Source organism: Megalobrama amblycephala, linkage group LG2, assembly GCF_018812025.1.
Source record: "Megalobrama amblycephala isolate DHTTF-2021 linkage group LG2, ASM1881202v1, whole genome shotgun sequence".
Lineage (NCBI taxonomy): Eukaryota > Metazoa > Chordata > Actinopteri > Cypriniformes > Xenocyprididae > Megalobrama > Megalobrama amblycephala.
Window position 1 is genome coordinate 61650339 of NC_063045.1, and position 26124 is coordinate 61676462.

The window sequence follows — 26124 nt, forward strand, 5'->3', positions numbered from 1 at the left end:
ATTTTTATATTTGGTCATATATAATATTTTATAGATTTTTTTTTTAAATGATACATTTTTAATTATAAACTTGTACATTATTAATATAAATTAATTATAAACTTACATTAAACTTATTATATTTTTATAAATATGTATTATATAAATATAAAAAATACATTAAAATACAGTATTTTTGAGCATTTATAATATTAATATTTTGTTTAAACAAGCAATTATTAATATTACAAACTTTTTATAATTTATTTATAATAACAATTTTAAACTGTACATTTAAAATATTTGTTTTTATATTTGGTCATATATATATTATAGATTTTTTTTAAATACATTTTTAATTATAAACTTATTAATATAAATTAATTATAAACTTACATTATATTTTTATAAATATATTTATATATGTATATATATATATATATATATATATAAAATACACTAAAATTCAGTATTTTTAAGCATTTATAATAATATTTTGTTTAAATGAGCAATTATTAATATTATAAACTTTTTTTTATAATTTATTTAAAATAACAATTTTAAACTGTACATTTAATTTATATTTGTTTTTATATTTGGTCATATAATTTATTTAAAACTGTTATTTTAAAATATAAATATATAATATATTTAACAATTTCTCAAAATGATAAATTATTAATTATAAACTTGTACATTATTACTATTAATCATTAATTATAAAATCCAAAAAGTTATAAACAGTATTTTTATAAATATGCACACTCAGTAGTTCACCTCACAATCGAACGGATGTATATAAACGTCAGAAGCGTTTCCTCAGCTGACAGGAAGTGCTCATCTTATCTCACTCCGGTCTCAGGATGTGACGATTCGCAGGAGGAATCAGTGATGACTCAGCTGCTGATCCCGTGACCTTTGACCTGCTGCTCCTCAATGCTCTGTTGGACAATCACATACTTTCCAGCTTATATTTGATTTCCATATATCACATATATAATATTTCATTTGCACGGATCCGTCGGCTCGTTTTCCCTCCGTTACGCGAAAATCAAGGGGGCACATGCTCCTTTGATTCCAGCGCCGTCTGAATGAGCCGCTCTGTGCCGCCCACCGCGCCTCACTGACCTCTGACCCCTCAGAGAAGGGGAGGCTTGTCCTTCCACTCCCAGAGATGGCCGCTTATTTTGCCAGGTGTCTCCTCCAGTTCTGGGAATGTTGTTTTTTTCCCCGGCCTGAGTAAATCGATCCATTGTTTTGCAGCGGCGCGGTGTGGATGTCCCGTCCGCAGATGGTCCGACGGACCCTTCAGAAGAGATAGAGTTCATATATCTTAACTAGAAGTTTCCATCACCTTCGGTCACGCTACACGGCCGCGCACAATCCCGGCCGATCTCATTACCAGTGTTGTCTTCCGTAACACAGACGCTGTTGTGGCTGAAGTTCAGCGAGGGGTCGCCAGATTCAAATCTCTTTCTCTTTGATTAGGGCTTCCCAAAGCAGGTGCACCTGCGCCGCAGACGGGACGGGTCAGCAGCAGCCTTCCGAAGGGGGCACCCAGTCGCCCCGCGCCTCAAGCTCACCCCAGCGACCAGGACGATTCGCTGGTGCAGAGAGCCGAGCACATCCCGGCGGGAACACGGACGCCCATGTGCGCTCACTGCAACATGGTCATCAGGTCAGACGCTCGTCTTCTCCATCATGACTCTGAGTGTGCCATTTAAGCCTTACTTTCACAGATGCAACCGCTGTAAATAATGGTGCAAATACCAGTAACTGACTAGTGCAAACCTTATTAAATCATGTTGCATGATTTATTAATATATTCTCCTCCTATAAATGCTGCGTCTGAAAGGGAAACTCCTACGAATGCTTCTGTAAGAAGGTCAGCTGCAAAAATAACCATCCACGCCTTTTCAGCGCTAGTTATTAGCTTTTTTTTATTATTTTTTTTTTTTAGATATTTTAAATAAAATAAAATATTACAAATGTATATATATATATATATATATTGTAATTTCCTTCCAAACAAATAAATACAAATAAAAAACATTAAAAAAAATAAATATATATATATATATATATATATATATATATATACAAATTATTTCAAAGTATTTGACCTGAAATGTCTATATATATATATATATATATATATATATATGAGAGAGAGAGAAAGATAGATATTAATATTTAAAATAAATAGGGCATAAATACAAATAAAAAACATAAAATAAAAATAAATATATAAAAATGAAATTAAATAAAAATCTTTGTCACATTATGAGATATATATATTATTTTTTCATTTTTTAAGAGATTATTTATTGTAATTTCTTTACAATAGGGCATAAATACAAATAAAAAGCATATAAAATAAAAATAAATATATAAAAATGAAATTAAATAAAATCTTTGTCACAGTCTACTAAATAAAAAATATTAAAATATAAAGAAAATTAAAATATTAAAATTATATATATATATATATATATATATATATATAATATTTTAAAATATTAATATAAAATATTACAAATATGGTGTTTTTAATAATATTGAAAAATATTACATAAAAATATATTTTTTAAAAATTTATATATAATATATATATATATATATATATATATATATATATATATATATATATATATATATATATATATATACACAGTACAGTCCAAAAGTTTGGAACCACTAAGATTTTTAATGTTTTTAAAAGAAGTTTCGTCTGCTCACCAAGGCTACATTTATTTAATTAAAATACAGTAAAACAGTAATATTGTGAAATATTATTACAATTTAAAATAACTGTGTACTATTTAAATATATTTGACAAAGTAATTTATTCCTGTGATGCAAAGCTGAATTTTCAGCATCATTACTCCAGTCTTCAGTGTCACATGATCCTTCAGAAATCATTCTAATATGCTGATTTGCTGCTCAAGAAACATTTAATGTGTACAATTGTACAAAATATTTGTGTACAATATTTTTTTTCAGGATTATTTGATGAATAGAAAGTTCAAAAGAACAGTGTTTATCTCAAATCTAATCTTTTGTAACATTATAAATGTCTTTACTGCCACTTTTGATTGATTTAATGCATCCTTGCTGAATAAAAGTATTCATTTCTTTAATTTCTTTTCAAAAAAATAAAAATAAAAATTCTTACTGACCCCAAACTTTTGAACGGTAGTGTATAATGCTACAGAAGCTTTGTATTTCAGATAAATGCTGTTCTTTTGAACTTCCTATTCATCAAGGAATCCTGAAAAAAAACTGTTTTCAACATTGAAAATAATCATAAATGTTTATTGAGCAGCAAATCATCATATTAGAATGATTTCTGAAGGATCATGTGACACTGAAGACTGGAGTAACGATGCTGAAAATTCAGCTTTGCATCACAGGAATAAATTACTTTGTCAAATATATTTAAATAGTACACAGTTATTTTAAATTGTAATAATATTTCACAATGTTACTGTTTTTTACTGTATTTTTAATTAAATAAATGTAGCCTTGGTGAGCAGACGAAACTTCTTTTAAAAACATTAAAAATCTTAGTGGTTCCAAACTTTTGGACTGTACTGTATATATATATATATTTTAAGTAAGACATTGTTTATTGTAATTTATTGTCAACAAAATGTTATGTAACACAATCCCAAAAACAGCTCCAAATCAAAGTAATGGTGTAAATCATGTGGTGTGAAAATGTTATCTGAATGTTGCAGAAATGGACTTGCTGATATTATTCATATTATTCACACAATAGATCGTTCATTTAATCACAGATAAATAATATCAATAATATCTAAATAATATTCAGACTCCAGGTTCATTTTAGCAGCTCTAAACACTGAGTGAGCTTGTCTGGGAACTTTACAGTTTAAAATGATCAAAAATAAATTAGTTTGAGTATTAATTTCCTATTATTTTATTTATTTATTTTCTTAATGTGACTTAAAGATAAACTAGCATTCAAAAGTTTGGGGTCGGTAAGATGATCTGCTCATCAAGGCTGCATTTATTTAATCAAAAATACAGTAAAAACAGTGAAAATTTATTATAATTCAAAATATCTGTTTTCTATGTGAATATATATAGTAAAGTGTAATTTATTCCTGTGATCAAAGCTGAATTTTCAGCATCATTACTCCAGTCTTCAGTGTCACATGATCCTTCAGAAATCATTCTGATATGCTGATTTGATGCTCAAGAAACATTTATTATTATTATCAATGTTGAAAACAGTTCATATTTTTGTGAAAACTGATACATTTTATTTTTCAGGATTCTTTGATAAATAGAAAGTTCAAAAGAACAGCATTTATTAGAAATAGAATCTTTTGTAACATTGTAAATGTCTTTACTGTCACTTTTAATGCAGTAATGAACAGTAGTGTTACATTTGTTACAAATGTTGCACCCTTGAAAGAGTTCCAAGAAAGCATGTTTTGATGAGGTCAGATGTTATAAAGCAGTCGAAGGTGATGAGGGTGAAGTTTAATTTTCAGATAAGGAAGCGTCTGATAGATGTGTCGTGACGGTGAGGCGGGTCACCGGTCAGGAGCACAGACTCCTTCAGCTCGTCCCCAGAGAGCGAGAGAGCGCCGGTATCCGTTACGCCACCGCGGCCCGCGCACAGACTCTCAGACTCCTGCCGAAAGCGGCCGTGACATCCAAGCTTAAAGTCTCCGTTTTCTGCATTTGATATCGCCGGTGTCTGTTGTTTTCCCTTCCAGCTAATCATCCGATTTGTATCCCGCATCCCCGCTGCTGTCCTCACGTTACCCGAACATCAGACCGACACAGAACGGCTGTTTTCACAGTGTCAGGACAGACAGAGCTCCGATATCTCACTCGAAAATCACTGAAAATCTGTTATATTTGTTTTATGAGGAATAAAAACATTGGGGTCGCATATGATAATGCATTAACTAACAATGAGCAAAACATTTATTACAGTATTTATTAATCTTAATGTTAAAAATACAGCCTTTCTTTGTTAGTTCTTTAATGACAACTTTTGATATTAATAATATATTATTAAATGGACAAATTAACATTAAGATTAATAAATGCTGTATAAGTATTGTTCATTCTTAGTTCATGTTAACTAATGTTAATTAATGAACCTTATTGTAAAGTAAGGTGGATGCAGCGTTATTGTCCTCAGTGAGATACTATAATAGTTCTTATTAATATTTTAAATGAGTATTTATTTTATAATCTCAATTTTAATTAAAAAAAAAAAAAAAAATATATATATATATATATATATATATATATATATATTATTATATATAATATATATATATGTGTGTGTGTATGTATAAAATCTGAAAATAGAAATAAAAATTTATAAAACTATATATTTAAAAAAAATCTAAAACTGACAAAAACACTACAAAACTACTAAAACTTTAAAATTAAACTTAAATAAAATACAATAAAATGATATAATATAATATAAAAATAAATGAAAATGAGAAATGTAGCTGAAATAAGTTTGTATTTTTTAAAAATGTTATTTTAAATTTTTTAAATTTTGTTTAATTTATATTATATCATTTTATTTTATTGTATCTATTTTATTTTATTATATTTTCAAGTTTAATTTTAAAGTTTTAGTAGTTTTGTAGTGTTTTTGTCAGTTTTAGATTTTTTTTAAATGGTTTTTTATAAATGTTTATTTCTGTTTTCAGATTTTATATATATATATATATATATATATATATATATATATATATATATATATATATATATTGTACTTATATACTATATTTACTGCTTTTGGCAGTATTTATATGTATAAGTAATATTTATTAGTGCAGTATTAAGTTAAAATAAATGAAAATGAGAAATGTAGCTGAAATAATTAATAATAATGTATTTATTTATTTTATATTATATTGTATAATTTTATATATATATATATATATATATTTTTTTTTTTTTATTTATTTTTATTTATTTTTAAATATATTCATTTATTTCAGTTAATGTTTGTTTTATTTCAAGTAATAATGATTTTATCCATGTTTACCTTTAATACCCCTGTATGAATGTCAGCAAAGGAAGGTGCAGTGAATGAAGCGCAGCCGTTATCTGTCATGTTTATTGTTAAATAATCATCTGTGGTGTTTTGCAGGGGTCCGTTCCTGGTGGCCATGGGCAAATCGTGGCACAAGGAGGAGTTCAACTGCTCGCACTGCCACAGCACACTGGCAGACGTGGGATTCGTGGAGGAGCGCGGCTCCGTCTACTGCGAGCGCTGCTACGAGCAGTTTCTGGCCCCGACCTGCTTCCGCTGCCAGCAGAAGGTTCTGGGGGTGAGTGACATCCAGGAACAGTTGATATTCCCAACTAGATTCTTAAAAGTGCAGTGTGTGTGAATGATTGTTGGGCAGAAATTAAACTATTACATTAATGAAGATATCACTGAATATCCCCTTAAATAGTTTCAGTGTAGTTGTGTTTATCTCCCCGTTGACCTCCATGATTCTTTCCCTTTAAAGCCTCATTCCTTCATCATTCCCAGCCTCCCCTCCTCTGCTCTCTCTGAGAGTGTGGGACTGTGGGAACGAGCTTTAATCGGGATCATAAGGTCTGGTAACGCTGGCACCGGCCGCTCAGATGTGTGACAATTAGCACCGGCTGTGTCGCCTCAGCTTTAGTGGGCTTCAGAAAGGGAGGAGCCGATCGGGCGGAAGGGCTTCACTCGCTTTCTGTGCCGAGAGAAAACATTTAATGCCTCTGATTTACAGAAACTTGTGTGAACGTCATTGCATCAGATCTGAGAGCTCAGGCTGTGCTCTTTAAATCTGCCGTTTTCATCTGCTAACAGGAAGTCATCAACGCCCTGAAGCAGACCTGGCATGTGTACTGCTTCCTGTGCGCCTCCTGCCAGCAGCCAATCCGCAACAACACCTTCCACCTGGAGGACGGACAGCCGTACTGTGAGACGGGTGAGCCATTGCCCATAAACCCCACCCACATGAAACGAACGCTGTAATTGGTCATCATAACCCCCGTTAAACACTCACTGATCTTTACAGGTTGTAAGAGAACCGTAAAAGCTTTAGAGCGTGTCATGCTTTACTGCTGACCGGGGCGGGAGAGCATTTTTATTTTGGGGAACTTTAACTTTAAGCATTAAATCATATTTTTACTCCACTACATGTCGACAGCAGCAGTGTGAGTGATTCTGGGCTGTTTCTGATTGGTTTAGATTACTACACCCTCTTCGGCACCGGCTGTCACGGATGTGACTTTCCCATCGAAGCGGGCGACAAGTTCCTGGAGGCGCTGGGATTCACCTGGCACGACACCTGCTTCGTGTGTGCAGTACGTGAAAACACACAGTCTCTGATTGAGAAATGTAAACGTCTAAAGGGTGTTTGATAGAGACAGTGACGGGATGCACAGTATTTACTTCTGCAAAAATGCATTTGGCAGATGATTTCACCTGATCAGCTCAAGCATTTCTTCACTGCAGAAGTGATGTTCGTTCTCAGTGTTTCTGTCCTGTTTTCCAGTACAAATATCTCAATATCTAAATTGAGATACATTTACTGGAGAAGCAAAATGACTGAAGATATTGAGTTTGTGCTTAAAACAAGATCACATAATTATGGAAGCTTGTTTCCGTCACTGAATAAAAATAACTTTATAACTCGCAATTCTGACTTTTTCTCGCAATTCTGACTTTATTTCTAGCAATTCTGACTTTATAACTTGCAATTCTGACTTTTCCTTGCAATTCTGACTTTATATCTCGCAATTCTGTCTTTATAACTTTCAATTCTGACTTTTTCTTGCAATTCTGACTTTATTTCTAGCAATTCTGACTTTATAACTTGCAATTCTGACTTTTTCTTGCAATTCTGACTTTATATCTCGCAATTCTGACTTTATAACTTGCAATTCTGACTTTTTCTTCCAACTTTATATCTCGCAATTCTGACTTTATTTCTAGCAATTCTGACTTTATAACTTGCAATTCTGACTTTTTCTCGCAATTCCAACTTTATATCTCGCAATTCTGACTTTATAACTTGCAATTCTGACTTTTTCTCGCAATTCCGACTTTATAACTCGCAATTCTGACTTTATAACTTGCAATTCTGACTTTATTTCTCGCAATTCTGACTTTATAACTTGCAATTCTGACTTTTTCTCGCAATTCTGACTTTATTTCTAGCAATCGCAATCTGACTTTATAACTTGCAATTCTGACTTTTTCTCGCAATTCCACTTTTTACTTTATATCTCGCAATTCTGACTTTATAACTTGCAATTCTGACTTTTTCTCGCAATTCCGACTTTATAACTCGCAATTCTGACTTTATAACTTGCAATTCTGACTTTTTCTCGCAATTCTGACTTTATAACTTGCAATTCTGACTTTTTCTTGCAATTCTGACTTTATTTCTAGCAATTCTGACTTTATAACTTGCAATTCTGACTTTTTCTCGCAATTCCATTTCTCGCACTTTATATCTCGCAATTCTGACTTTATAACTTGCAATTCTGACTTTTTCTTGCAATTCTGACTTTATTTCTAGCAATTCTGACTTTATAACTTGCAATTCTGACTTTTTCTCGCAATTCCAACTTTATATCTCGCAATTCTGACTTTATAACTTGCAATTCTGACTTTTTCTCGCAATTCCGACTTTATAACTCGCAATTCTGACTTTATAACTTGCAATTCTGACTTTTTCTCGCAATTCTGACTTTATAACTTGCAATTCTGACTTTTTCTTGCAATTCTGACTTTATTTCTAGCAATTCTGACTTTATAACTTGCAATTCTGACTTTTTCTCGCAATTCTTTATATCTCGACTTTATAACTTGCAATTCTGACTTTTTCTTGCAATTCTGACTTTATTTCTAGCAATTCTGACTTTATAACTTGCAATTCTGACTTTTTCTCGCAATTCCAATTTTATATCTCGCAATTCTGACTTTATAACTTGCAATTCTGACTTTTTCTCGCAATTCTGACTTTATAACTTGCAATTCTGACTTTTTCTTGCAATTCTGACTTTATTTCTCGAAATTCTGCAATTCTGACTTTATAACTTGCAATTCTGACTTTTTCTCGCAATTCCAACTTTATATCTCGCAATTCTGACTTTATAACTTGCAATTCTGACTTTTTCTCGCAATTCCGACTTTATAACTCGCAATTCTGACTTTATAACTTGCAATTCTGACTTTTTCTCGCAATTCTGACTTTATAACTCGCAATTCTGACTTTTTCTTGCAATTCTGACTTTATTTCTAGCAATTCTGACTTTATAACTTGCAATTCTGACTTTTTCTCGCAATTCTGACTTTATTTCTAGCAATTCTGACTTTATATCTCGCAATTCTGACTTTATAACTTGCAATTCTGACTTTTTCTCGCAATTCCAACTTTATATCTCGCAATTCTGACTTTATAACTTGCATTTCTGACTTTTTCTCGCAATTCCGACTTTATAACTCGCAATTCTGACTTTATAACTTGCAATTCTGACTTTTTCTCGCAATTCTGACTTTATAACTTGCAATTCTGACTTTTTCTTGCAATTCTGACTTTATTTCTAGCAATTCTGACTTTATAACTTGCAATTCTGACTTTTTCTCGCAATTCCAACTTTATATCTCGCAATTCTGACTTTATAACTTGCAATTCTGACTTTTTCTCGCAATTCCGACTTTATAACTCGCAATTCTGACTTTATAACTTGCAATTCTGACTTTATTTCTCGCAATTCTGACTTTATAACTTGCAATTCTGACTTTTTCTCGCAATTCTGACTTTATTTCTCGCAATTCTGACTTTATAACTTGCAATTCTGACTTTTTCTCGCAATTCTGACTTTATTTCTCGAAATTCTGACTATAACTCGCAATTCTGACTTTATAACTTGCAATTCTGACTTTTTCTCGCAATTCCGACTTTTTAACTTGTAATTCTGACTTTATATCTCGCAATTCTGACTTTATAACTCGTAATTCTGACTTTATCTCGCAATTCCGACTTTATAACTCGCAATTCTGACTTTATCTCGCAATTCTGACTTTATCTCGCAATTCCGACTTTATATAACTCGTAATTCTGACTTTATATCTCGTAATTCTGACTTTATATCTCGCAATTCTGACTTTATAACTTGCAATTCTGACTTTCTCGCAATTCTGACTTTTTCTTGCAATTCTGACTTTATTTCTCGAAATTCTGACTTTATAACTTGCAATTCTGACTTTATTTCTCACAATTCTGACTTTATTTCTCACAATTCTGACTTTATAACTCGTAATTCTGACTTTATCTCGCAATTCCGACTTTATAACTCGCAATTCTGACTTTATCTCGCAATTCTGACTTTATCTCGCAATTCCGACTTTATAACTCGCAATTCCGACTTTATATAACTCGTAATTCTGACTTTATATCTCGCAATTCTGACTTTATAACTTGCAATTCTGACTTTCTCGCAATTCTGACTTTTTCTTGCAATTCTGACTTTATAACTCGCAATTCTGACTTTATGACTTGCAATTCTGACTTTTTCTCGCAATTCTGACTTTTTCTCGCAATTCTGACTTTATTTCTCGCAATTCTGACTTTATTTCTCGCAATTCTGACTTTTTCTCGCAATTCGGACTTTCTCGCAATTCTGACTTTATTTCTCGCAATTCTGACTTTTTCTCGCAATTCTGACTTTATTTCTCGCAATTCTGACTTTTTCTGGCAATTCTGACTTTATTTCTCGCAATTCTGACTTTTTCTCACAATTCTGACTATATCTCGCAATTCTGACTTTATTTCTCGCAATTGACTTTATATCTCGCAATTCTGACTTTTTCTCGCAATTCTGACTTTTTCTCGCAATTCTGACTTTATTTCTCGCAATTCTGACTTTATATCTCGCAATTCTGACTTTTTCTCGCAATTCTGACTTTATTTCTCGCAATTCTGACTTTTTCTCGCAATTCTCACTTTATTTCTCACAATTCTTTCTTTATATCTCGCAATTCTGACTTTATGACTTGCAATTCTGACTTTTTCTCGCAATTCTGACTTTTTCTCGCAATTCTGACTTTATTTCTCGCAATTCTGACTTTTTCTCGCAATTCTGACTTTATTTCTCGCAATTCTGACTTTATTTCTCGCAATTCTGACTTTTTCTCGCAATTCTGACTTTTTCTCGCAATTCTGACTTTATTTCTCGCAATTCTGACTTTTTCTCGCAATTCTGACTTTATTTCTCGCAATTCTGACTTTATTTCTCGCAATTCTGACTTTATAGCTCGCAATTCTGACTTTATAGCTCGCAATTCTGACTTTTTCTCGCAATTCTGACTTTATATCTCGCAATTCTGACTTTATTTCTCGCAATTCTGACTTTTTCTCGCAATTCTCACTTTATTTCTCACAATTCTTTCTTTATATCTCGCAATTCTGACTTTTTCTCGCAATTCTGACTTTATTTCTCACAATTCTTTCTTTATATCTCGCAATTCTGACTTATTCTCGCAATTCTGACTTTATATCTCGCAATTCTGACTTTATTTCTCGCAATTCTGACTCTCTTTTTTAGCAATTCTGAGAAGAAGTGTAAATTAAAAATTGTAAGAAAAAAAGAATTGTGAGCTAAAAAGTCGCAATTTACCTTTTTATTTAGTGGCAGAAACAAGCGTTCACAAATATCTGCCAGTGGAATTGAACAAATAAACTTAATTCAAAGGGACAAAAGTAGATTTTTCTGACTGCATTGGCAGATATTTGTTCTCACTTCATTTTGATACATTTTTCACTAAACAAGACTTGACATCTTCAGTCATTTTGCTTCTCCAGTAAATGTATCTTGATTTAATAGATATTTGTACTGGAAAACAAGACAGAAATACTGAGGAAGAACATGATTTTTTTTTGCACTCCCTGTGACTCGAACCCCTGGCTGTAGCGTTGCAGGTGCTGTGCTCTGCAGTTTGAGCTACAAAGCATGCAATAATGTGATGACTCTTACTGCATTGATTGTATTTTAAAATGAAAATGTTGTTCTTCTCTCTCTCTGTAGGTGTGCAGCACGAGTCTAGAGGGTCAGACCTTCTTCTCCAAGAAAGACAAGCCCTTATGCAAGAAACACGCTCACACGGTCCAGTTCTGAGCGCTCGCGCTGTACGACGGCGTGAAATCAAAGCAGAACGCCTTTGCTGGTCATATCTTACATTTGCGAGATTTATTTTAGTATGTGAATGTTTTTGCTAAGAGATATATTGTCTTTGATTTTCCTCAAAAAAGCATCAGAAAGACGCACATTTACATCAGAGTTTATAGTTTTATAAATGAATCACACTGCAAAAAAATGATGTTCTTCCTCATTATTTTTTGTCTTGTTTTCCAGCACAAATATAAATGAGATTTTTCTGAAAACAACTTAATATAAGAATGTTCAGATATTTGTACTGAATAAGAAAATCATGTTTTTTGCAGTGCAGATGTTTTTGGAGACCATCATAAAGCTTGAGATCAGATACTGTGTTCATTTGCAGTATTTCACCTTCTCTTAATAAGGTTCTTTAACGTTCAGTGTTGCATTGTGGGTGTTTTTGTCTGTCACTCGAGTGAGTATCATGTGCTGCAGTGTTTTATTGAGAAATTTCAGTCGTTATTTTCAACATCACAGAAGTTCCACACGTATTTAAAGAGCTTATTTTCCCACATTCTCACATGAAATCACTGGTGGATTGTAGGATCAGTGGAGGAGTGTTACGGAGCGTTCGGATTCTCGTCTCCTGCGTCCCGCTGCAGTTTGACCGGCCGCTCCACACAGAGCTCTATTTATGCAGGTATATTTATTGAGGCAGGAGGGACGATGATTTCTGGGGCTTTCCAGGGGCTTTGCACATATTTTACGGCACAGACAGTGTCAGTGCTTTCAGAACGGTGATATTTAATGTTTTATGTGTTATTTCTGTGCTCCGTCTATCTGTGTAAGGTTTGTGGGATATCTGATCGTCTAAGTGCCTTAATGGGCTCCGATTGAAACTTTATTTGTGCTCAAATGATGACTAATATACTGAAACGTATTTCATTTTTCTTATTTCTCTTTTATTATCTTTAGCTCTTGTTTTTAAGCTAATATAGGTTGATGGTTCAGGTGCGTCTTTACTCTTTTTTTTTTTTTTTTTTTGATGTTGTAGTTTTTCTGTAATGCATTATTATGTGATGGGATGAATAATAAAACACTGTTCTTATCAACGTCTCATCGTGTGATTGAAAGACTTTCTTTATTCCACACGGATCAAATCTATTAAAAACATTTGTGTTAATTGAGATAAATGATAAATATGAGTTGAAGAACTTCAACTAAATGAAATTTAGAAATGTTGCCTTGACAAGTTTCATTTGAAGCACTAAAATTATTAACTGAAAATAAATAAAAACTGAAATAACATATCAACATAACAAAAAATATGAAAATAAAAGCTATTTTAAAATATTAAATAAAACTTAAAATAACACAGCTTTAAAACACATAGACATAACTGATATATGCCTTAATAATGAGTGTCGTTTGCGGGTCACCTGAGACCGATCCTATGGTTTCCCAGATCCCAAAGCATCACACCACCACAACCACACGTCCTGTGCTCCCATTTCATATGAGGGCAGATTATTTTCAGTCACTGGGAAATGGATATTAGCAAACATTCCTCCTTCCGGTAATGGTTGAGTTTGCCAGTGGTTTTCAGTGCACGTTTAGACTATAAAAATGACATGTAGGACATGTAGGATACTCGCATCTAGCCGAAAAAGCAAAAAGAAAGAAAAACTCAAATCAGTTACATTGAGTGAAATGAACATAAGTGCAAGGTGTATATATAAAAAACATATATCCTCAGAACTGCGAAATATAAATACGCAATTGCAAGAATAGCGAGGAAAAAAAGTCAAAATTGTGAAGAAAAATGTTAGAATAGCGAGGAAAAAGTTGGAATTGCAAGGAAAACAGTCAGAATTGTGAGAAAGTCAGAATAGCGAGGAGAAAAAAAATCAGAATTGTGAGGGGGAAAAAAATTGGGATTGCAAGGGATGAAAAAAAAAGTCAAAATTCCGAGATATAAACTCGCGATTGTGAGAAAAAAGTCAGAATAGCGAGAGAAAAAAAATTGAATAGCGAGGAAAAAAGTCAGAATAGCTAAAAAAATAATAATAATAATCAATTGCGAGAAAAAAGTGAGAATTGTGAGGAAAAAAAGTCAGAATAGCTAGAAAAAAAATCAATTGCGAGAAAAAAGTGAGAATTAAAAAAAAAAAAAAGTCAGAATTGTGAGAAAAAAGTCAGAATTCCGAGATATAAACTCAAAATTGAGAAAAAAAAAATCAGAACTGTGAGAAAAGTCAGAATTGCGAGGGAAAAAAGGTGGAATCGCAAGGGGGAAAATGTCACAATAAAGGGATATAAACTTGCAATTGAGAAAAAAAAAAAATCAAAATTATGAGAAAAGTTAGAATAGCGAGGAAAAAGTACGAATTGTGATGGGAAAAAAAGAGTCTGAATTCCAAGATATAAACTCGCAATTGAGCAAAAAAGAAGAAAAAAATCAGAATTGTGAGGGGAAAAAAAATTGGGATTGCAAGGGATGAAAAAAAGTAAAAATTCAGAGATATAAACTCGCAATTGTGAGAAAAAAAGTCAGAATAGCGAGGAAAAAAGTCAGAATAGCTAAAAAAATAATAATAATCAATTGCGAGAAAAAAGTGAGAATTGTGAGGGAAAAAAAGTCAGAATAGCTAGAAAAAAAATCAATTGCGAGAAAAAAGTGAGAATTTTAAAAAAAAAGTCAGAATTGTGAGGAAAAAAGTCAGAATTCTGAGATATAAACTCAAAATTGAGAAAAAAAAATCAGAATTGTGAGAAAAGTCAGAATTGCGAGAGAAAAAAGGTGGAATCGCAAGGGGGAAAATGTCACAATAAAGAGATATAAACTTGCAATTGCGAGAAAAAAAAAGTCAGAATTGCGAGATAAACTTGCAATTGAGAAAAAAAAAAAAATCAAAATTATGAGAAAAGTTAGAATAGCGAGGAAAAAGTACGAATTGTGATGGGAAAAAAAGAGTCTGAATTCCAAGATATAAACTCGCAATTGAGCAAAAAATCAGAATTGTGAGGGGAAAAAAAATTGGGATTGCAAGGGATGAAAAAAAGTAAAAATTCAGAGATATAAACTCGCAATTGTGAGAAAAAAAGTCAGAATAGCGAGGAAAAAAGTCAGAATAGCTAAAAAAATAATAATAATCAATTGCGAGAAAAAAGTGAGAATTGTGAGGGAAAAAAAGTCAGAATAGCTAGAAAAAAAATCAATTGCGAGAAAAAAGTGAGAATTTAAAAAAAAAAGTCAGAATTGTGAGGAAAAAAGTCAGAATTCTGAGATATAAACTCAAAATTGAGAAAAAAAAATCAGAATTGTGAGAAAAGTCAGAATTGCGAGAGAAAAAAGGTGGAATCGCAAGGGGGAAAATGTCACAATAAAGAGATATAAACTTGCAATTGCGAGAAAAAAAAAGTCAGAATTGCGAGATAAACTTGCAATTGAGAAAAAAAAAATCAAAATTATGAGAAAAGTTAGAACAGCGAGAAAAAAGTATGAATTGTAATGGGAAAAAAAGTCTGAATTCCAAGATATAAACTCGCAATTGAGCAAAAAAGAAGAAAAATATCAGAATTGTGAGAAAAGTCAGAATAGCGAGGAAAAAGTCAGAATTGCGAGATGTAAACTCGCAATTGTGAAAAAAAAGAAAGTCGGAATTTTGAGGGAAAAAAGTTTATATCACGTAAATTCTGACTTTTCTCACAATTCTGATTTTTTTTTTTTTTCTCAATTGTGAGTTTTTCCCCAGCGCAATTCTTACTTTTTTCTCGCTTTTCTAACATTTCTCACAATTTTGATTTATTTAAAGTTTATATCTCTCAATTCTGATTAGAAAAAAGTCTGAATTGCGAGATTTTTTTTGAATTATTATTCCGTGGCGGAAACAAGCTTCCACAGTGAACCGGGCTTTAAGACGGAATGTTTTGGGATCTTCAGCATCAAATGAAGTTTAACGTCACACACGAAACCTGCAAGAGCCGAGCGAAAATAAACCGACTCCAGGGATTCATGCAGTTCATGCTGCGGCCGAAATTTCAAGTCAATGTTTGATATGTTAGAGATGTATTTTTATATATTGATGTGATTTAATTTCCATTTTATTATTAAATTGTGTTTTATATATTTGATTTTTGTAGTTTCAGGTTATAATGTCAAGTAGCCTTTCGATATTTTTCAACCATTAGTTTGATTTGAAGAGCAGGAATATTACCTTACATTTGAATATTTATTTTTAGGGTTATATGAAAGTAGATTTTATACATAGCATTTGACGATCTGGTTTCAGGTACAGTATATAATTGATAAAGGCATATTTAATGTCGTTAGTTTAAGGTTTAGAGAAGGAAAATGGTGGTGCAAATTCATATTTTTTATTATATTATTTCAGATATAAAGGGTTGATGAAATTCACCTAGTGTTATATGATAAATAGTTTATATTTCTGCCCATTTGTGTGAGGTGAAGAGCAAATTTACAGTTTTAATTTTATATTTTTAGTTATATGGTGATTATGATGATGTATTTACTTAAGATTGTAATTGTTGCTTTACTTTATTATTAGTAATTCCCAAATGGGAGTCTTCGGCACCCCTATATATATATATATATATCAACCGTACATAGGAAAATGATGAAATTTGGTACAGCCATAGAGTTGGTCCTGAAGAGTAATCTGACCAACTTTGAAGTATCTACGACATACTCCATAGCGCCACCGCGAGTTCAAAAAATGTACTTTTCATTTTGTTCTAACTTCTGAACACTGACGACTTGCAGTGAAGCAGATCAGGTTTATAAAGGTGTATTTCTGTTATTAATTCGAGGTTCAGAGCATATTTTATGATTGGTTATAGTGTATTTTGCTGGTTTCTGTGAGGTGAAGCAGGATGAGGAGGCGGCATTGAGGTGTATTTCTCTGAGGCGTCAGTGGTTGGAGCCACACACACACACACACACTCACACACACATACTGAAGGAAAGAAAACCAGCTTTCCTCCTTGAGTTGGGCAGAAGGAGTCCGTTTAATCTCACAGAACAAACCGCATCGAGTAATTCTTCGCTAAATGTTTCTATGTTCCGCGGACACGCGCGCGAGGAGCTGATGAAGCTTTCTGACGGACTTTAGAGGCTCGTGAATGAAGGTGAGTGTTTAAACGCCAATCTGACACATTCACTGAGACTTTGAGTGTTTAATCCGCCGTACATATCGATGAGGTCGAGCAGATTTGTACTGAAGACTCGCGGTTGTTCGTACGCGTTTGTGCGCGTGCTCGTATTTACGAAAGTTTCGGCGTTTTCTCGCGAATCTCGCGCACTGACTGAATCTCTCAGAAGTCAGAATAATTCCCACAAGCTGTCAGCACTTGAGTTTTAGTGGTAGTTTAAGAAAAATGAAATATATCTGTTGTGACGGACGAAATTTAACTGTACGATTGTAGATTTTAAGTATGGAAATGATGAATAAAAATGAAATCAAGCTCTAATTGTTCAGATTATTATTGGAAGTTTTCTTGACGTGTTGAGGAACGAAATTACAGTTTAATCAGGATATTCCTGAAGATGTTTAACCGGTTATTTCTATAATAAATGATATTGCATAACTCCTTCAAGGCATATGATTTATTGAGCTAATCAAGGTCTTACGAAACATCCTTACTGTTTTTGTAGATGTTGAGAGATCTGAACGTCATAAATTCATAAGGAGCTTCATTCATCAGACTGAGGTAAGAAGGCGGTTTATTTTATTTATTTATTTTTAAAATTTAACCGTTGGCGTTTTTCACAGACTGTGATGACGCGTTTTAACGGTCACCAGCATCGTTAATCCTGCAAAGTTTTTATTATTTTCGTTTTAAAATTGTATGTACATTTATAATATTATACTTTGTATTATATTAGCTTTGCATCAAATTACAAAAAAAAAAAGTTAAAGGGTTAGTTCACTCAAAAATTAAAATAATGTAATTTATTGCTCACGCTCATGCCGCAGAACACAAAAGTAAGATATTTTTGATGAAATCCGATGGCTCAGTGAGGCCTGAGCAATGACATTTCCTCTCTCAAGATCCATTAATGTACTAAAAACATATTTAAATCAGTTCATGTGAGTACAGTGGTTCAATATTAATATTATAAAGCTTCGGAGCGTTATGAATCAGCGTGTCGAATCAGCTGTTCGGAAAGTCATGTGATTTCAGCAGTTTGGCGGTTTGACACGCGATCCGAATCATGATTCGACACAAAAGATTCATAACGCTCCGAAGCTTCATGAAGCAGTGTTTTGAAATCGGCCATCACTATATAAGTCGTTATTTTGTTTTTTTGGCACACCAAAAATATTCTCGTGGCTTTATAATATTAATATTGAACCACTGTACTCACATGAACTGATTTAAATATGTTTTTAGTACATTAATGGATCTTGAGAGAGGAAATGTCATTGCTCAGGCCTCACTGAGCCATCGGATTTCATCAAAAATATCTTAATTTGTGTTCTGAAGATGAACGAAGGTCTTATGGGCGTGGAACGACATGAGGGTGAGTAATAAATGACAGAATTTTAATTTTTTGGTGAACTAACCCTTTAACGCCGCTGTGAGGGTGACGGTCAAATTGACATATTTCTCTCTTCTGACTGCCGTTATCAATCTCTCTTTTGAAAGTTGTGAAAACACTGTTGTGGAGTTTTTTTCTTTTGTTGTTTGAGCAAATGCGAACACAAAAAATATATTTTTTACTACAACACTTGTGTTTAAACGTCGCCGGAAGTAAATTTACCCTGCGATGTCGAGAACACGAAACCCGGAAGTGTGAAAATGGCTAATTCCTCTGCTATCGAATGTTTGTTTATGTTTTCCATCAGACTGAAATAATTGAGATTGTCGTAAAATGCACCTAAATTGTCTGTTCACATGTAAAGTGTTGTTTTAAAGTAGATTTAAACATGTTTTCAAAGCTAAAGTGTGTATTTTCTAATTCATTCATGTCTTTAAATTGAAATGGAAAAATTACTGTTTTCAAACTCACATCATTGGTCGAGTCTGAAGTTGAGCCTCTAACGATGTGAGAAAGTATTTTACCATTAAATAAATGACACGCTTCAGCTTTCATGGAAAAACGTCACTTGAACGCCATTTGAACGTTAATTAGCGCTGTGTGATTTGGAGGCTTTCAGATATTCAGATAAAGCTCATTATACAGGGCTTGTGTTGGTACTAGTTTACTTGCTGATTATGTACCTTTTTACTGTATGCAATGATAAACGGAGATCTATAATAGCTGCTTGAGAGCTGTAATATGACTTTTATGCTGTCTGTGTAGCAGATGATGAAGTAAAGACGACAGATTTGTCCGATCTGATCTCACGGCTCTTCAGTCGTAGCGGGTCGGCTGTGTGTTGTGATATAGCGCGGTGCCGCGAGTATCGTGTGTCTGATAAGCGGTTCTTTGGGAGCGTGTCAGCGGGGGCCGTTATTGAGTGTCAGCGGCTACAGGAGTCATTTATACTGCGGCGTAATGAGAGAAAGCCATTACAGGGCCTGATGTGTGTTTTGGGTGGGATTTCTAAAAGCCTGCGTGTGGGAAAGTGCTCATTTCGTCTGCCGTGTGTCTGTGTGGTCTGGCTTTGGCGGCTGAAGGCTTGTTTGAATTAAACCCAGTGGGCCGGTGCTGTTTTACTGCTTATATTTCACTGCTGCAAAATACAGTGTGAAAACGTGCCACGATATTCGCTGCGGATTTTCGTTGGGCCGCAGATGTTACGTCACAGGTCAGGGCAGGTGGCAGCGCTAACCACAGCCTGCTGTCTCGCACAAATTCACTCTAGCACTTTTGGTTGATCAATATGGGTTTTGATGGCTGATTACAGTATCAAGAGAGCAGGGTGGAAAATATAAAGCTGGTATTTATCGCAAAAAAATACACCCAGACAATAGGGCGGCACAAATTTGGGGAAGAATTACTGTAAATTTTTTTTAGTCAGTTTTATAGTCATTTTGATATATAAATAATTTTTTTTTTGCCAAATTGTGCAGCCATACAAACAAGCACAGCAAACCTGGTTTTATTTTATTTTATATTTTATTGGTAACCACCCTGAGTACCCTAGCAACCGCATAGCAACACCCTAGCAACCACCCAGAATACCCTAGCAACCGCATAGCGACACTATAGCAACAGCCCCAGTACCCTAGCAACCACCTGAATACCTTAGCAACTGCATAGCAACCACCTGAGTAACCTAGAAACCGCAAAGCAACACCCTAGCAACCACCCATAATACCATAGCAACCATATAACAACACCCTAGCAACCACCCCGAATACCATAGTAACTGCATAGCAACACCTCACCCTAGCAACCACTCATTTAAGCTTTCTATCTAATAATTTTTAAATCTGTCTATCTATCTATCTGACCATTTCTAGGGTATTCACCCAGAATACCCTAGCAACCACCCAGAATACCCTAGCAACCGCACTATAGCAACAGCCCTAGTATCCAAGCAACAGCATAGCAACACCCTAGCAACCAACTGAGTACCATAGCAACACCCTAGCAACCACCCTGAGTACTTTAGCAACCGCATAGCAACACCCTAGCAATCACCCAGAATGCCCTAGCAAACACATAGCAACACCCTAGCAACTGCATAGCGACACCATGGCAACAGCCCCAGTATACAAGCAACAGCATAGCAACACCCTAGCAACCAACTGAGACCCTAGCAACTGCATAGCAACCACCTGAGTACCCTAGCAACCGCATAGCAACACCCTAGCAGCCACCCCGAGTACCAGCAACCGCATAGCGTGATATCTTTTTGTCTGTCTGTCTAAAATTATATGTTTTAAAATGACTAAACTAAAACTTAAAATCTGAAAACTTGAAGCTGTTAAAACTATTTCAGACTTTCTGGTCTAGCTTTCTCAAGCCAACTTCAAAGTTTGTTTACGAACTTTGCTTATCTAGTTTTATTTTATTTTATTTTATTTTATTTTATTTTATTTTATTTTATTATTTTATTTTATTTCACAATTCTCACAATTGCACATCACAATTTTAACCAGAAACATCACATTTTCCCCCCAAATCATGCAGCCCTACTATAAATAATAATTATTATATTAAAATAATAATAATTTATTATTAATAATAATAGTAGTGATAATAGTAGTAGTAATCATATAAAATTAATTATTTAAAAAAAAATGAATATTGTTATTAATATTTATACAGATATTGACCACAGAAAACACTGTGTGTGTGTGTGTGTGTGTGTGTATATATATATATATATATATATATATATATATATATATATATATATATATATAAACACTCAAAAATGCTAAATAAATATTTAGAAAATGTGCATTATACATGAAGACTGCTGTAGGAAGATTTGTTTTGAGAACTGGACTGGCGTCTTCTGATAGTCAGCTGAGCAGGTGCAGTTAATGACTGATGCTGATCATCTCAAAATAACCTGAATATTGTCTGACCATCCGGTCCATTACTAATGGATCCATCCGTCTCTCAGAATGAAATCTATTTTGTATGATCATCTTCAGTGTATCTTGACTGGCGGCGAGCGTGTGACATGTATTGTTCTGGAGTCTCTCTAATCACCATCAGCTTTGTTTCCCAACAACTCCTAACATTAATGTTGCTATTGTGCGCGCTGACACCGCCGAACACTGCGCCTTTGTGTGAGCGGCACGTAAAAGGAGCTGTTGTGCGTGTCCCTCCGCTCTGAATCTGCATACCCCAAGGGCTTCTGGGAGAATTTAACAAGCTTCTGATGTTCCTGGAGAACGGAGGCGTGTGAGATTCTTTCACCAAGGTAAATTTCAGGCCTGGAGCTGCAGAGGTCAGAGTTTAGAGTCCGAATAATGAGCTCAGTGCTGTTTATTTCAGATTCAGAGGTGCCGCCACGTTTAACATGAATCTCAGAGTTTTGATGTGAACCTTGAGGCCTGGTCGCCTCGACACCAGTGAGCCGGACTCTGCTTTGATATTTACATGTAAGAATGACAGAAAACATGCTGTAATGTGAACATACAGAGCAGGACGTGCTCTAATAGTCCAAAATAGGTGTTACTTATGGTTATTTCATACATAAGCCAATTTTTCCATGCAATTTTCAACTACTATTGCACATAATGCATTGTGGTTGCCAGGGTGTTGCTAGGGTGTTGCTACAGTGTTCTGAGTGGTTGCCAGGGTGTTGCTAGGGTGTTGCTACAGTGTTCTGAGTGGTTGCCATGGTGTTGCTACAGTGTTCTGAGTGGTTTCCAGGGTGTTGCTAGGGTGTTGCTACAGTGTTCTGAGTGGTTTCCAGGGTGTTGCTAGGGAGTTCATGAGGTGTGCATATACACCGCGTTCCAAATTATTATGCAAGTGACATATGAGTGAGATTTCAGTAGAATACACATTCAGATTTTAGTTTTTCTAAGAAAATGTTTGTTTGTTTATTTATCCATGTCTTTTTAGATAACTGGTATCAATTTGCCAGATCTATGGAAAGCCTACTTAGATGTTGTTCCACATTATTAAGCAAGTCACAGTTCTCATGCAATATGGGGTGGAAGAAAGATCTTTCTGAAGATGAAAAGCATGAAATGGTGCAATGTTGTGCAAAAGGCATGAAAACAACTAATATTGTGTGAAAACTGAATGGAGATTATCGAATTATCATAAGATTTGTGAGTGATTTAGAGCACAGGAACTCAGCTTATTAATGAAAGTTCCTGTCAAAAAATTAATTTTATTGAAAGGGCAGCTATAAAAAAGCCAGTGGTGAGCATCAAACAGGTATTTGAAGCTCCTGGTGTCTCTGGAGTTTTAAGAAGCTCTCCATGCAGGCTGGCAGTTGTGCGTAAAGATGCATTTCAGCCACTCCAAACCAAACCTCACAAAGAGAAACATTTACAGTCGGTGTAGAAATTTGACCGCTTCACCCAACGGTTCTGTGCAACCACTCTTAGCTACGAAAAACTGTATGTTCTCAATTGATATTGTTCATTGAATCTTACTGTATCATGTAGAAGAGTATTGTGAGAAAGAGATTGAGTGAGCGAGTTTATTACCTGCATTCAGATTTAGCATTTTCCTTCAGGTCAGTCCTATTTTCATAATAAAAAAAATCAGTTTAAATGTCTGCTGCGATATCTTGTCCTTTTAACAGTTAAGGGGTTTTCCGTGACTGACAGTGCTAGTCAAAGCATTTGTCATTTGCGTCTTGTTCCATGTTCAAAACAATTCAGTCTTTTCAATATAAAAGTCTTCACTACTGACTGACACACTCATAAAGACAGTCTTTGCCGCCATCTAATGGTGTAATAATGTAACTTCTGTTGCCGTGCACAGTCAGGGACTACTTTTTCCGGCGGAAGGAAGGCTTTTAGTGAAAGTTTACTTCATTAATGTTGCAATGATGCATATTTTTGTCTTTAATATTTGTATTGTGTGGTAACTGTTTTATAAAAGCAATAAGGTACTCGAGGCTAGTGCTTTATTGTGAATAAGTCACGGCTGAAGGGGTTACTCCTATTTACGATGCGATATTTACGATAGAGCACAGCCTCTTGTATATTATTATTTACTTATTATATATATACTTTATTATATATATATATATATATATATATATATATATATATATATATATATATACTATACTATATATATATATATATATATATATATTTTTTTTTTTTTTTGTACCTTATTAGTAACTTTTATATATATATATATATATATATATATATATATATATATATATTTTTTTTTTTTTTTTTTGTACCTTATTAGTAACTTTTATATATATATATATATGTATATGTATGTATGTTTGTGTGCTAAAAGAGACTTTGCTCTCTCTCAGCAGCTGTGTTTCTGTCTGCAGTCTGAGCTGCATTAGTTGACCTTTGACCCCGCCTTCCGCTTTCATAATTGCAGGAAGTGAGCGTGGCCAACGAGAGCAGAGGATTGTGGGTTAGCATTAATGAGCACAGAGGTGGCAGTGTTGTTGAAGGGGCCGCTGATCATGACGGCTGCAATCGAATTGGAGACGCTTTAGAAAGACTTCTTACAAAAGAGCAGTGCAACAGATCATCTATCACCTCTTTACATTATCTGAAGGTGTTTTGTGCAAAACCCTCCACGATGATGCTAGGATGTTGCTTTGTGGTTGCCAGGGTGTTGCTAAGGTGTTCTGAGGGGTTGCTAGGTGGTTTGTTACTGTCTGCACCTTCAGATCTCTGTCTTCTGTTGGTCTCTTCATAATATTGGTTTATATTGGAATGATTGATATTATTAAGCCCCGCCCACTTGGCCTAGATTACATCAGCATAAAAACGTGCACTGATGAATCGTTCACCAAAAGAGTCATTTATGATGAAAATCAATCGAATCAGTTGTGATTTCTTGATGTGTTTTTCTCGTAAACTCGTTATCACACATGAAGTGTCGCATGTGAAAGGAATCATCTCTGATCTCTCTGAAGCTCTGAAGATGAAAGCGAGCGATCGTTCACGCAGATGATTTGAGTTATTATCTCCTCAACGTGTCACACGCTGCAAACTAAACGCGTCTGGCTTTTGACACGGCGACTGCGGGAGATTTACGGCCTCTCCGTCTTTTATCCCACCGGGACGATCCGCACACGGGGAAACAATTCAGCACCGCTGCAAACCCTTCCATCCATCCGCGAGTGTCGTGTTTGTTGATCGTCAGCTCTTCATGAAGTGTTTCTGGAGATGTTCTCAGCAAACGCTTTAAAGGCTGCCGGGAAGAATCACTCAAGAATCGCTCCATTAAACCAGAGCACAGATGCATTATGGGGCTGTGTTCTGCTCAGTGATCAGTTTAGAGAGGATGGCAGGACGCTGCTCTGTAGGGATTTGGATAGAAGCCTGGAGCCGTGAAGAACTGAACACTTCTGATTCTGACTCCTGAATGATTCTTTTAGTTCATGATTCCAGACTGTGTTCAGTGTTTTCTATTTATTAATTTAAATATTTTTATAAATATTTAATCATTTTCATTTTTATGAACCAATATAACAGTACATATAAATAAGCGACAATAAATACCCACCTACATTTTTACAAAAACAATTTAGTATATGATAAATACCACAAAGACTGCCATTAACATTTTTGACTGAATCATTGATTCGTTGAATCAGAGTTGTGAATTGATTAATTGAAATGGACAGTTTGAACTGAATCAAAAAATTTTGTATTTTTTTTTATAAATATTTCATCATTTTCATGAACCAATATAAATAAGCAACAATATTTATTTATTTACATTACATGTTAAAATCCAGTAAAAATTGAGTATTTTTTTAAATAAATATTTAATAATTTTCATTTTTATGAACCACAGTACATAAAATAAACAATATTTACATACTTTTTTTTACAAAAACATATTAATATATAAAAAAGCTACAAAGACTTCCGTGAACATTTGAGTGATGCAATTGAATTATTGAATCAGAGTCATGAATTGATTTGTTGAAATGGACAGTTTGAACTGAATCAAATTTCAGAAAATTCATTCAAAATGTTTAATGCAAGTATAATACAGTAAAAATGTAGTATTAAAAATAAGAAACAATATTTACATCCTTACATTTTTACAAAAACAAACTTAATATATGAAAAAGCTGAAAATACTTCCATGAACATTTCTGAGTGATGATGCAATTGAGTCATTGTCGTGAATCGATTCATTAAAATGGACAGTTTGAACTGAATTAAACTTCAAAACATTAATTTAACATGTTAAAATACAGTAAAAATGTGGTGTTTTTTAAATACATATTTAATAATTTTCATTTTTATGAACCAATGTAACAGTACATAAAATAAACAATATTTACATACTTTTTTTTACAAAAACATTTAAATATATAAAAAAGCTACAAAGACTTCTATGAACATTTGAGCGATGATGCAATTGAATCA

At 33.9% G+C, this 26124-nt stretch overlaps 2 protein-coding genes across 6 annotated transcripts in view; both read left to right on the plus strand.

The window, feature by feature from the left end:
• The window catches only part of pdlim5b (PDZ and LIM domain 5b), a 105685-nt gene extending 92431 nt beyond the window's left edge, over window positions 1-13254 (plus strand). For all 4 annotated transcript variants that reach the window (XM_048181355.1, XM_048181353.1, XM_048181357.1 and 1 more), the window contains 5 exons: window positions 1468-1657; window positions 6140-6320; window positions 6836-6956; window positions 7220-7335; window positions 12067-13254. In XM_048181355.1, the coding sequence (XP_048037312.1) occupies window positions 1468-1657; window positions 6140-6320; window positions 6836-6956; window positions 7220-7335; window positions 12067-12156 (698 nt within the window). In that variant the 3' untranslated portion in view covers window positions 12157-13254. The remainder of the gene's footprint in view (window positions 1-1467; window positions 1658-6139; window positions 6321-6835; window positions 6957-7219; window positions 7336-12066) is intronic.
• Window positions 13255-17076: 3822 nt separating this feature from the next.
• Window positions 17077-26124, plus strand: part of bmpr1bb (bone morphogenetic protein receptor, type IBb) — a 112446-nt gene continuing 103398 nt past the window's right edge. For both annotated transcript variants that reach the window (XM_048181358.1, XM_048181359.1), the window contains exons 1-2: window positions 17077-17286; window positions 17813-17868. The gene's annotated coding sequence lies outside the window, so the exon portion shown is untranslated. The remainder of the gene's footprint in view (window positions 17287-17812; window positions 17869-26124) is intronic.